The sequence below is a fragment of the Spermophilus citellus genome (assembly GCF_964194105.1).
Source record: "Spermophilus citellus genome assembly, chromosome: 1".
NCBI lineage: Eukaryota > Metazoa > Chordata > Mammalia > Rodentia > Sciuridae > Spermophilus > Spermophilus citellus.
In genome coordinates, this window is record NC_138182.1 from 177,760,115 (window position 1) to 177,774,322 (window position 14,208).

General features: G+C 31.8%; 1 protein-coding gene across 2 annotated transcripts in view; it reads left to right on the forward strand.

The window, feature by feature from the left end:
* SLC12A2 (solute carrier family 12 member 2) overlaps window positions 1–11,774 on the forward strand; it is a 95,083-nt gene extending 83,309 nt beyond the window's left edge. Inside the window, exons 20-27 of one of the 2 annotated variants that reach the window (XM_081283039.1) lie at window positions 324–449; window positions 2,861–2,908; window positions 4,310–4,432; window positions 5,824–5,935; window positions 7,756–7,842; window positions 8,908–9,043; window positions 9,313–9,380; window positions 11,047–11,774. In XM_081283039.1, the coding sequence (XP_081139165.1) occupies window positions 324–449; window positions 2,861–2,908; window positions 4,310–4,432; window positions 5,824–5,935; window positions 7,756–7,842; window positions 8,908–9,043; window positions 9,313–9,380; window positions 11,047–11,182 (836 nt within the window). In that variant the 3' untranslated portion in view covers window positions 11,183–11,774. The remainder of the gene's footprint in view (window positions 1–323; window positions 450–2,860; window positions 2,909–4,309; window positions 4,433–5,823; window positions 5,936–7,755; window positions 7,843–8,907; window positions 9,044–9,312; window positions 9,381–11,046) is intronic. The other variant, XM_081283040.1, reaches the window with a different exon arrangement.
* Window positions 11,775–14,208: the final 2,434 nt, after the last annotated feature.

Consider the following 14,208-nt stretch of genomic DNA (forward strand, 5'->3'; position numbering starts at 1 on the left):
ACTATATATCATTGTTTTTTCCATGTAGGTTGTACTATTAAGTGAATTTCACTCATTACTTGTTCTCTAGCACCTAATTCAGATATCTTAGCCATGTGGTTGTGGTTTCTATATTTAAGTGACTATTCAAAATATATTTAACTGAATAATCAAACAGACTCTCACATAAAACATCACATTTACATAAGGAATCATTTATAATTAATTTTCTATTCCATAATTAACCTTGCTGTAAAATATCATTTAATTATTAAACCCTGATGCCTTCTTGAACTGTTAAAATATGATTTTAGATACTATTTTAAATGCTTTCATGTTTACAGAAGAATTATTGTCATCCCAAGAGAAATCTCCTGGCGCCAAGGATGTGGTACTAAATGTGGAGTACAGTAAAAAATCGGATTTAGATACTTCCAAAACATCTGGTGAAAAATCTGTTACACATAAAGGTAATTTGCAGTCGAACAAGAAAATTTATTAATGTTAATGTTTTAATCTGGGGAGGAAATTATTTTTGTTATATATATTGTAAAATAGCCTATTCTCAAACTTGTCACCATTCATTTATAGTTAGATAAAATTTATGACTTTGAAAATGGCTACAGAATGACAAGCTGTTTTAAAGTATTAAAGAGGATCACAGAACAAAAACTATGCCAATGAACATGGTCTTGCATGTTTTTATTTATATTGCTTTAAATAAAACATTTTAATTTAAAGCATAGTTTAAATCTGAACTTTGAAGGAACATGGTAATTTTATAATAACAGAGAAGACTTTCTGAAAATTTCATTCACAGATCTGTATGTCACATTTATGAGAAGGGACAAGGGATGACTTCCAAATCTTACTCTCCCACCCTCATTCTCCTACCTCTCTTCAGACTAGTATCTCCATCTGTCCTGTTTATTCCCAGCTAATATGCTACAAGAAAAAAAAAATGCACTGTAAACCATGTAACCACAGCATACTTTTGATTTCTATATCTATAAAATGGTAACCTTTTGTGAAATTGAAACATTAGAAACAAACTATGTGTCTATGCAGTTTATTTCTTCTAGGTTACCTTAGAAGTATTAGTGTTGCTTTTTAATCCCTTCTTATGTACCTTGTTTGCTTAGAGGAACAGCAGTTGAAAGTGCAGTCAAAACCTATTTTCCCTTTCAGTTCTTTGCTGGCTTGATTATAATTGTTTTCTTTTTTGCCTCAAAACTCCATAAATTGATTCTGATAACTATTCTTCTGCTCCTACATTTATTTTAATTTATGGTATACATTCTTTAATTTCCTTCTACTTTTATTTTTTTGTTGTTGTTAATTTCTCTTGCATAAAATAGATCCTTTCTCTACAGTTTATTAGGAATTAATGTATGAGTTGTTGAAAAGGGAAAACCTAATTTTATCAAGCAGCTACTCTGTGCTCCCACATTTTAATCTGCTATTCATGCATTAATTTCTTAATGATTTTATAAGACTGTAACTCACATTATTTTTGTAGACTAGGAAACTGGGTCAGAACATCTCTAACCATCTTTCTGTTGTTAAAACCTACATGCCTTTAAATTAGTTTAAATCATTTTTAAATATCGATAATTTTCTTGACATTTCTGAGCTATTATAAGTGAATACAGAATGTCCATAGTTACAGTTTTTTTTAATTATTAAAGGTAGATATATTAAATATCTACTTTATGAGAACAGTAATATTTAGTACCATAAAATTAAATATAATAGTTGGTTTTTTCTATAACATGCATAAAAATACAATATTAGCTTTATTTTGTGTTTGCTTTCTATTTGGTGAAGTCTCAGCATCAGCAAACTACTAAGAAGTTTATGTAAAAAGTCTTAAGAATTGGAAACATTCTGGTATAATTATTGTGTAGTGACAGCATTTGGTGATGTCTGCTTTGATTATTGAGGCATACAGTGTGCAAGGAGACAAAAAGAATACTCTTTTAAAGCTTGCTTTGTATCAAACCCTGAGCTCATTGCATCAGTACTTGCAATATAACAACTTAAGAGGTAGGTGCTGCTAACTCTTTCTACAAATGATGAAAGCAAAGAGTTATGTAATCGGCTCAAACTCATACAGCTAGGAAAGGAGTAGAGGTAATACTGGAATCCTGGAAGTCTAACTCAAGAGCCCAGTGCACTATACTCTTATCTGCCCAAGTCCAAAATTTTATGTGCCTTAAACAAGCAAATAATACAAGCTTACATTTAGAAGAAACGTGGGGTTAGCAAAACTAACCCCAGGGTGGGGGAAATCTGGTGAATACTTAAATATAAATGGATGAGTACATGCACATGTACATGCATTTATATGTACATTTATTTGAAGAAAGCCATTCTTATATAACTTAGCATTTATATAAAGCAAAGACCCCTGCCACTGCTCAAATTTCTTAATATTTCAAATAGTGATTAACTTTTACATATATGAAATATCAGATATTTCTAAAATTGCTTTTTAGTCATTTGCACAGTTGTGCAGTGACATATTTAAAATGTATTATCTGCAAACCAATTTTGTGATATCTTATTTCTACTCTACAAGCTATAGTTTTATACCTTCTCAACGGATTGCAAATGTAAAAGCTTAAAAATTCTGCTGAAGGTTTTTTGGATAAACTTGCAGGAATAAAATTTCAGGGTGAGTGTTTATCATTTGCCCTGTAGGGTCTAAGATATATTGGCATATTAAAAACCTGAACACTAGTGTAGAAAATATTAATCTTCAGTCTTGATCATTTTTCATGGACTGTTGCTTCATACTGTTTTGTTTAAAATGTGCTCTATATTTTATTGATATAAAAGCAATTAACTTAATATTTTGTGTTTTTTAAACATAATCTAGATGAGGAAGAGGATGGCAAGACTCCAACTCAACCACTGTTGAAAAAAGGCAGGCATTTTTCATCATTTTATTTTAATCCTTTTTTTTTTCATACTGTTAACTCTTTAACTCCAACCTTATTATTTTCTGTTTTTTTTTAACATTATCTTTCATTTCCCTAGTGAGGTGATGTTACAGATATCTATTAAACACAGATTAGAAGTTATGATTGGTCCAACTAAAGAGTTAAATCTTTTTGGGACAAGGTGAAATATTACAGATAAGTTTTTATCATTATAAGAATTTAAATAATTTCAGCATTTCTAAAATACTGAAACCTAAAAAGTCAGTATTTTTTTTTTCTTTAAACTGCATGGTTTAGATGATATGTAGGGACACTGAAATGGTATCGCTTGCATTCTTTACCATCAGTTGTACCCAACCAGGTCCTAAAATTTGATACTAATATATTTTTCATTTTAAAAATTACAATATTTCTCACAGTCGTGCTGCGTTTGGGAGATACAGTCATATCAACATACATGAATTTTATGAGGAGGAGATAGAGGTGAGAGTTATGGAGCAGTGTGGTTTGGTAGCCATATTTCATCATGCAGAATCATTTGTCATGTTTGCATACATCATGGCAGCATGAAAAGTGAGTGACAGACATTTTTCAGAAGTGATCAGATTTCCTCTTTTGGATTTCTGCTTTTAAAAATTTAGTATAGGAGTTTCATAATAGTCATCTGCTTGTTCACTGAGCCAATACTGATTTATTATTTTTTTTAATTCCTGGAAAGAAAATGGGAACTACTTTGGTTTCTTGTCCTATAAACCTATTGCAGATGGGTGCCCTTCCAAGGAATTCCTACCCCTTTGTGTGGTACAGAGAAAGATATGATGTTCCTTAGAACTGGGCATCATATATTAAAGAGGACAAAAGATTAAAGATCAGGGATTTTCCTAAGACTAAGGTTTCATTCTGATGATTGTAAGATTGTATTGGTATGTCTTCAACTCCTTCTGTCATTTATGTTGCAGATAATTTCTATTTAAAAAAAAATTTTTTGACCTTAAATTACTCAGTTACCTGATTACAGAAGAAATATTTTCACAGAACAGGTATAAACTTGATTTGTCCAGTTAGCCTGAAATAGTTTTCCAGAAAAACACACAAAAAATTTATTACTCAAGTATATTTTGATTGGTACTTATGATTCTCTTATATTCATCAGAATGCTTCAAAATATTAGAAATTAGACAAGCAAAGTTGGATGAGTTATTTTTAAAAAAAAGTACTTATTCATAGCCATTTTTAATTATATTTAAATTATAAACAACTGATATAAATACCATATATATGCCCTATCTGCATTATTTGATTATAAAAAAGGAAATTATAGGAATTCAGCTAAAGAAACTTTATTTACTTCCCTTACACTTTTTTTTGTACCCTTAATCCTTTAGAATCCAAAGGCCCTGTTGCACCTTTAAATGTGGCTGACCAAAAGCTGCTTGAAGCTAGTACACAATTTCAGAAAAAACAAGGAAAGAATACTATTGATGTCTGGTGGCTTTTCGATGATGGAGGTAAGATCATTAATGTATTTTTTAAACGTTTAAAATTTACTGAAGATAGAAGATAGTACCAAGAAATGGCATGTACTTTTCACCCACTCAAGTTTTGCCAACATTCTCACACAACAAAAGGATTAATTTCAGAATCAGGCTTAGTTGTCTTGTCTCTTCATTATAGAAGTGCTCAGTACCTCCTTGAGCCTCATGACCTTAACATTTATTTTAATATTTGGCCATTTTGTATAATGCCATTCAGTTTGGAATGCTATTTGATATTTCCTCAAAATTAGTATGAAGTTATATGTTGGCAGAAATATCACAGATTTGATACTCTGTTCTTCTGGCTCCATTGTTCTTCTGACTACATCTCATATGATACTGATTTATCCCATCACTGGTGCAGTGAACTTTGACCATTGAGTAAAGTGTTTCCCACCAGGTTTATCCACTGGAAAATTGCCCCCTGCTTTATAATTGCAGATATTAGAGGGTTACTCTGAGACTGTGTCGCCTTTATCAGTATTTTTAGCTATCACGTATTTTTCTCATTTTTTTGTTATTTTTGTTGTGATTGCCAAATGACGATTTTCCAATTACATATTTCTTCCTTGTTTATTAGTTGGCATTTTACTTGAAGGATGAGCTTTTTTTTTATTTCTATCAATGTGGGTTAATTGATTTCTTATTTTATTAAACGGGAAATAATTTATTATTTTCATATTTAGCCAGCAGGAGCTCTCTTAGACTAATTTCTGTGCCATTTGTTCTGCCCCAGCATTCATGGAGTCACTTTCTGACATAAGATGATGTTCCAGGTTCAATTTTATAGTTTTGTACATTCCCTATACTAGCCACAGATGGGACCTCCAAGGATCTCTGGTTTCTTGGAGTGGAGAATAGTATTTAGAAAAAATAAGGGCATTAGATACCTGTGGCTGTGAGGGTGTCACTGCTCCCAGGCCCTCTCAGTGGAAAGAGCGGGAAGTATATATGTTTTTTTGTATTTATTTGTGTATGTATAAGTAGAGACTGAAAACCAACTCCAATCCAGCATATCCTTTATTTCTCATTTCTGAATGAAACCTGGGTCCCATTAGGGTTAATGAATATATTCATTCCTCAGTCTTTCTGAATGTGACCACTTTTCTGACTGCCAAGCTACTGTCCCATTGGATTGCCTTACTCAAAGAGCTATGAGTGCTGGGCCTCCTTTCTTGCTGAGATCTCCCTAATGGCTCTTTGATTGAATTATCAAAGAAGGACAGAGGAAGTATTTTGTTTTACATTGAGTGGTAGTGAATACAACTCAAAAGAGAATAAAGATCCCTTTAGAAAATAAGTTGTATTAACAAGTTTTTGAGAAACTAGCATTTAGTAAGTGATGTTATTTTTTTATAATTCAGGTTTGACCTTATTGATACCTTATCTTCTGACAACCAAGAAAAAGTGGAAAGACTGTAAGATCAGAGTATTCATTGGTGGAAAAATAAACAGAATAGACCATGACCGGAGAGCGTAAGTTTATTTTAAATTAAAGGAAATTATTCTAATAGTACCTCATTACCACAATTGATAAGGATATCCTTGAGTTGATAGGATAAAAAACTAGACATTCCAGAACATATCCATAATATTGCTGTTATACTGAAGCTAAAAATCTAGTAGTTTTCGGTGGACACAACATCTTTGTTTTTTTGTATGTGGTGCTGAGGATCGAACCCGGGCCGGGCCGGGCCGCACGCATGCCAGGCGAGCGCGCTACCCCTTGAGCCACATCCCCAGTCCCTAAAAATCTAGTATTTAAAATTTCATTGTCTTTAATTTGACCTTCATATTTAAGTTATAAACGTTTAATTTTACTTAGATGTGGTATTATTTAACAAATTGGCATTTTAGAAGGTCTTTATTAAATAGTTGCAACATTAAGGGGTTAAATAGCTTATTTTTTCTTTTAATCAGGGTTACAAGTACACAAAATTTACTTATTCCTATATGGGATATATTTTGTAGACTTCTAGACAATAAATGCAGACTGCCAGTATCACTCATTTGCTTCTGTCTGCACTGCCATAGTTCTGGTTCTGGTTTCACTGCTTCTCTCCTGCACTCTAGTACCTTTGTGTTAACCTTTCTCCTATATTTTGCACACATAGCATCCAGGGTTATGTAGAAAGCAAAATTTTGACCATCTGATTCCTCTACCCAATATATTTTAACAATTTTTCCATAAACTAACATTGTTTCTTTTTTGTCCTTACCTCCCATTCCTCCATATAGGCCCTATACTTTGATGTACACTTGCACATTTGCCAGACATATTTGTGATTTCAAGCTTTTACTGCTTTGCTTACTGTCACTTCTCTACTATAAATAGCTCTTCACTTGTTTCCACTTCCCTTCTCTGTTTACTACTCCATTCTTCAAAACCCAGTTCAGTTCTTCAGAATGTAGGAACTTATTGTGCTTTCTTCCTGAATCACTGTGCACTTGATACTGCTTATCACTTTCCAGCTTGTATTTATTTTCTTAAATTTGAGTTTTGTGGATCCTATAATATTTAGCACATAGTATAATAGTAGGCACTTAGGAAATACCAAAATCCAGTGAGCTATTTCTTTATTTTGAACGGTGAATTATGCAAGAAATGCTGTTAATGAATTTATTACTTAAACCTGTAGCTCATCAGTTTTCTAATATCTCAACCTAATTTTTAAAACTGTTATTTTATTAGACACAAGATCTTGTTAAACTGTTCACTACTTTTTACTTAAATCTATATACTCTGATATAATTAAACTAAAATTAATCATTTAAAAAATAGTTGCCAGATTTCATTATTAATGTTTTTCTCTGTCCACCTAATATTTAGGTCCTAAAAAGAGAATAAGAGAAAGTTTTTTTAAAAAATAACAACAGTAGGCTCCACTCAGGCAATTTAGATATCTTTTTTGGGGGGTGAATAGTATGAATTAATTCAGATTTGGGGAGCGATACTAGAGATTGAACCCAAGGGTGCTTAACCACTGAGCCACATCCCTGCTATTTTTATTTTTTAAGACAAGATCTCGCTTAGTTGCTGAGGCTGCTCTCAAACTAACGATCATCCTGCCTCAGCCTTCCAAGCCATTGGGATTATTAGGTGTGTGCTATTGCACCCAGCTAGATGAGTTTTTGTTGTTGTTGTTGTTGTTGTGTTGTTGTCGTTGTTTAAAAAAAAAAAAACCACCGAAAAAACTTCTATAAGTCATACTGTTCAAATATAAATTCAGCCCTATGTAGACTAAAAGTACATATACATCCTTAACATATCTGAATGCTATTCATTTTTGTTCTAGGATGGCTACTTTGCTCAGCAAGTTCCGAATAGACTTCTCCGATATCATGGTCCTAGGTGATATCAATACCAAACCAAAGAAAGAAAAGTAAGTTATTGGATAAATTAATCTGTACAAACATCCAATCTTTTTATGTATCAACTACACAAATAATTCAACTTCAACTAATTATTTGAGTATTTTTCCCTGCTGTTAGTTATATGTAAAGCAAATTGGTAGTTGGCATGCCAAGAGTAGATGTTGAAGTAACATCTTAGAATTTTCAGTTTTCAGAGAGGATTTCAATTACTGCTTTACATGCTTTCTGAAAATTGTTAGTGCCGTAGAAATTCCAGGTGGTTCTTTAAATTTCCATTTTTCCTGCCCACATTTAACAATCTGTGCCCACTCTTCATACCTATTAGTTTTCACTGTTTGGTATTTTTGCTAAATAGGAGAATCTAACGATTTGCTTATAATAGTTGATTCAAAATTCTAGCACAGAAAATTTCTATTCTTGGGATATTCTGCCTAGAAATGATATATAGAGAGGTTGTTATAATGATTGTGTTTATTTCACCAGATTATTCTTAGATAAATGTTGAATAAATGATGAAGCTGGTATAAAGATTTCATTTTAAATAGGTTTTAATCAGGGAGAGATTGCTTCCTCTTACAGAATAATATACACCAGATTTGATACTGAAAAGTATTTTTTATATTCAAGAGTTATTAAAATGTCATTCATAGTCTTTCACTGTCTTTTGCCCTAGTAAATATCATTGGATCTAGAAATTCTTAAATTTTTACTATCTACCCTTTCCTCCCTTCAGAATTTTCTACTATATTTTCTAACACTACTTGTATTCATTGGTACTTGGGAAAGCCTTGGTGTTTTGAGCAGAGTAGTAAAACAATTTGTCTTCTAAGTCAAAAGAATCATTTCAGCTACTGTGGTAGAATTTTAGGTTGCAGCATGGGCACAGGGACAAAAGATTAGCTTTAGCTGCAGTTTTATTATTGTCAGTGTAGTTTTAGAGACAAAAACTATTTTCTAAATAAATTATCAATATAGTTGGTGTATGGAGGGAAGCATAAAAATAAACACCAACTTCACAAGTTATAATTTACTGTTTAAGATTTTTCTGTAATTTTAAATTCTTTTCTCTTAAGCATTGTAGCTTTTGATGAAATGATTGAGCCATACAGACTTCATGAAGATGATAAAGAACAAGATATTGCAGATAAAATGAAAGAAGATGAACCATGGCGAATAACAGACAATGAGCTTGAGCTTTATAAGACCAAGGTATTCTTTCTCTTCTGTTTTCCTTCATTAATTTTGCATGTGATTTTAAAAAAATGCTTAAAACATAAATATAAAGGCCTACCATTTTGATATGAGATAAACCAGTTGTGTAAATTAAATCTAAGTGGATTTATGTGTGAATAGTGGGAGACATCAATTTTGTTTCTAAACAGGGAAAAGATATTTTTATCACTCCATGGTTCACTTTGGTTTGTTTTTGTTTTCTTATTACTTTATAAACTATGCTAGATTGTCCTGTTTCATTTCAGACATACCGGCAGATAAGGTTAAATGAACTATTGAAGGAACATTCAAGCACAGCTAACATTATTGTCATGTAAGTAATATTTGTATTAAGATTTCCTTAGCTGTTCATTTTATGATAATGTATTTGATTAATTTCTATTAAAAGCACTTTTAGTGCTCTGTCAAGACATACTAGTTATACAAAGGAAAAACAAACTTAAATATACTTTGTTTTAATTGAGAAATCATTTAAGTTCCGAGAAAAGACAAAAACCTTATTTAACTTTATATAAATCTTAAGTAATTCTTTATCATAATAAGTTAGTCTGGATTTTTTTGGGGGGCAGGGGATACCAGGAATTGAACTCGGGGGCACTCAACCACTGAGCCATATCCCCACCTCTATTTTTATATTTTATAGAGAGACAGGGTCTCACTGAGTTACTTAGCTCCTCACCATTGCCGAGGCTGGCTTTAAATTTATGATCCCCCTGTGTCAGCCTCCGAGTCACTGGGATTACACCTGTGTGCCACCATGAAGAACTGGAATTTTTTCTTTCAAAATTCTTTAGTTTTGAAAACACTATAGCCTAGCCATTACACATGTTGGGATAGAATGGCCCCACACTAAAATTTGAACCTAGACAGCTTCCTTGTGAAAATAACTTCATACTGTTTTAAGGATTAAATTGGAATAGTGGTTCCTGTCCAAACCCACAAATCTCACACACAAACTTTACATATGGACACATTGTTTTGCATTGAATAGAGCTGCTAATGCTTACTTTGATTTTTCTGCTGCAATAGGTTAGTGAGATATCACAATGAACCCGAATTTTCTCAGTCTTGGAACCTGGGAGGGTAGACATAAGGAAAAATCATGCTAAATGAAATGAAGTAGTACCAAAGGAATGTTAGTTTGATTAATAAGTAACACTTATTATTCCATTAAGTTCGGGTTTTGATGATGATGATCAAATACTGTATTGGAGGATGCTAAAACAGAAATTTAGAGAAAAACGTACAAGTCAACTGGTCATTACTATATAGTCTATAAATAGAAATTAAAACTCATATTAAAAATATGTAGCATTAATGATGTTTAAATTTTATCTATAAGTAACTTCCATTTTCTAAATTCTGATAGAAACATCTATTTCTCCTAAAATAATGTTATCCTTATTTAAAAAAAGCAGTAAATTTGAGATTCAGAGACAGTTTATATGTAATCATAGTAGTAGTAGTAGTAGTATCAGAAGTAGTAATAGTAGTAGTTTCTGCAAATCATTATTCCCTATCCATCCTTATGAATAGATATTTTAAAATCTTTTGTTGAAACCTGAAAACATGAGAATAGTGACATGAAAACATTGTAGTTGATATTCCCTGTACAGAATTTCCCTGTACTCAGAATTATTCTGTAATTGTAGTAATTTCTAGTTACTGTTTTTGTTGTTGTTGTTTTTGGTACTGGGAATTGAATCCAGGGGGACTTAACCCCTAAGCAACACCTCTCAGCCCTTTTTATTTTTTATTTTGAGACAGGTTCTTCCTAAGTTGCTTAGGGACTCGCTAAATTGCTAAGACTGGCCTTGAATTTGCCATTTTTTTGCCTAGTCTTCATAGTCATTGAGATTACAGGTGTGCACCATCACACCCAGCTCTAGTTACTGTAGTATTGTTAATTTATAACATTTGTTACATTTTCTCCTCAATTTAAAAGCATCACTCAACATCCTCTTTCTTTTTGATCCCAGGAGTCTCCCAGTTGCTCGTAAAGGTGCTGTGTCTAGCGCCCTCTACATGGCATGGTTAGAAGCTCTATCGAAGGACCTCCCACCAATCCTCCTAGTTCGTGGGAATCATCAGAGTGTCCTTACCTTCTATTCTTAAGTGTTCTACACAATGGACTGCTCCCAGAATGGTACTTCAGTGCCTAGTGAAGTGACTGAAATCTTCAATGACACATTAACATCACAATGGCAAACTGTGACTTTTCTTTCACTATTTCATTAATTTGAAAGCACACAGGAAAGTTGCTCCAGTGATAAGTGTATGGAGACTTCAGTTGTAGTCAATTCTGTATCTCAGTCTTAATGATGATTCTTGTTGGACTGAAGTTCATATGAAAGTAAAGTTTTCCCTTGCTACTTGAATAGCAATAAAAGTGTGTTATTTTTTGATTGATGAAAGGAGTTACAAAAAGCCTTTAGCCTTGAGGTGCCTTCTGAAATTAACCAAATTTCATCCTTATATATCCTCTTTTATAAATTTATAGAATGTCAAACTTTGCCTTTGAATATTATTTTATTTCTAGTCTCACCGTAAAACAAAATGGACACTGCTTTTCATCTTCCATTGACCAATTAATGTTGAGTACTGTATGTTTTCTATTACTTTTGTAAAAGTATCTGTTAGATATTAAATGTGAGAATTAGGGCAGGCTAATGAAAAATGGGAAAAAAGTGGGGTCAGTAACCAAAAAGTAAACCTCAATGTTAGATTTATGAGAATATATATAAATGTAGAGCTAGGGGAAAAGGCTCAAAATACCTTGTTTAATTCCCAATTGACTGTTTTTTTTTTTTTTTAACCTTAAAAGGTTGAAGATTTACCCAGTACTTCTATATACCATGATGAAAATTCACGTTATTCTTTAAATAAAAATCCTCAAGATCATTTGAAGAGAGATCTGTCCTAATTTAAAATTTCTCTCAAATCTGAGGGATTTTTAAGAAATGCTTACAGATTTTTCTGGAGGAAATTTAGACAAAACAATGTCATTTAATATAATATTTCAATAAACACTATGGAATTTTACTATACTGTACCATCCTTTATAAATCCATTAAAATAATGTTTCACCAAATGGTTAAATGGACCACTGGTTTATTAGTGAAATGTTTTTAGGCTTAATTCATTTGATTGTCAAGTACACTTAGTCTTAATACACTCAGGTTTGAACAGATTATTCTGAACATTAAAATTTAATCCATTCTTAATACTTTAAAACTTTTGTGTTAAGAAAAACTGCCAGTTTGTGCGTTTGAAATGTCTCTTGACATCATAGTCTACTAGTACAATTTGACAGTGCATATGTACTGTTACTAAAAGCTTTATAAATAGTTATTAATGTGAAGGTTTTTTATTTTTGTTTTTGTTTTTTTTATTCAAGGAAGGATTTCCTAAAAACATTTCAAGGGATTTATGTCTACATATCTGTATGTGTGTGTGTATATGTATATGCATACACAGATACATATGTGTATATGTAATGAAATTTGTATTGCTGGTGTTTTGCATTTTAAAGTGATCAAGATTCATTGTATTAAGCTTTTTTGGTTTTAGTAAACATGTTCAAAATCAAATTGACAGATTACAGGTTTCATAGAGAACAAAGCTGATCATTTGAAGGGCATAGTGTAACTTCACACAACTATCATCCAGTTAGAAAATGGTGAACATTTCATCTAAAGTACTTTTCAGTGAGTTCATTGTTGAGTTTCAGTGGTGGGGAATTTATGCAGGTTCTTGTGAATCTTGTTAGAAATCTATAAAATTATTTTCAGTGCTGCAGTATTTTTGCTGCATGAGTATGAACTGAATTAATAAAAATTGGAACTCTGATAATTTAAATTCAGAATATTAAGAAAAGGAAGTAATCAATTTTCTAAAAATTATTTCCTACATTATAACTCCCAGCATTGTTCAATTTATTGCAGGTTTTGCAGTGTTGGGGGGAAACAGTAGAAATGTCACATTGTTCAGTAAATAATATCATGTGTGAACTTTTTAAATGGATAATAGGGCATGGCCTGAGTGCTGCTAATTTGAAATATGCACAGGTACACTTATTTTGTTTTGTTTTGTTTTGTTTTTGTTTTTCCCATTCAGGAAAACAACATTGTGCTCTGTACTACAGGAACCAAATGTCATGCATCATACATGTGTGTATAAAGTACATAAAATATATCTAAATATGCATAATGTGGGGAGGGTAATATTGTCTGTGAAATAATGTAAGAAGCTTTTCACTTTAAAAAAAAAAAATCATTACTTTCACTTAACACTAGACACCAGGTCAAAAACTTTCAAAAATTATTGTAGTGCTCAAAAAATTTTTTTAGCAATTCTTAAGATGCTCAGTAGTGTTGACACTGTTTTACTTTATTTATGCTGATTTTGATTATTTGAATGCCAAAAATTTTTTTTTAGTCTAATCATTGGTGATAATTACACAGGGGCATTGGAATTAATTATTCCCATAGGTAAGAATGCAATGGGTTTAGAGAGAATGATGGTGTTAAGCTGATTTATTAACAGTTAATTAAAATCAAATATTTATTTGTTACATTGTTTCCTTTGTATTTTAGATTTCCTTTTACATCCTTTTTATATTGCTTTCTGACATTACATGTTTTTTAAGACTATGGAAATAAATAACTTAAAGATTTGAGCTCTGGTGGATGATTATCTACTAAGTTTGAAAATGTAATATTTTGATAACACTGTACTATAACTGTCACACAAATGCTTTTCTAATGTTTTAACCTTGAGTATTGCAGTGCTGCTTTGTAAAGAGGTTACTGCAATAAAGGAAGTGGATTCATTAAAACTATTTAAAGTCTACTCTTGTATTTTTACCAGTTTTATAAATCTATGCCAGCTTTGATTTCATCTTATTTCATTAATATCTGAATTTTTTAAATGATTTTTACCTTATTATTCATGCCTTGGAAAAGTTTTTTGTGTTCATTCTCTCTCCTTATGCCTGTGGAATAATCAGTATAGATACTGTGACTGAATTGTTTTCAGTACAGTAATATTATGATTTTTTTAAAAAAAATGACTTAGCTTTTCTAATTCTGCTTTGGGGCCAAATCCCTCATTTATGAATGAGGAACGAAAAGATTAAAAGG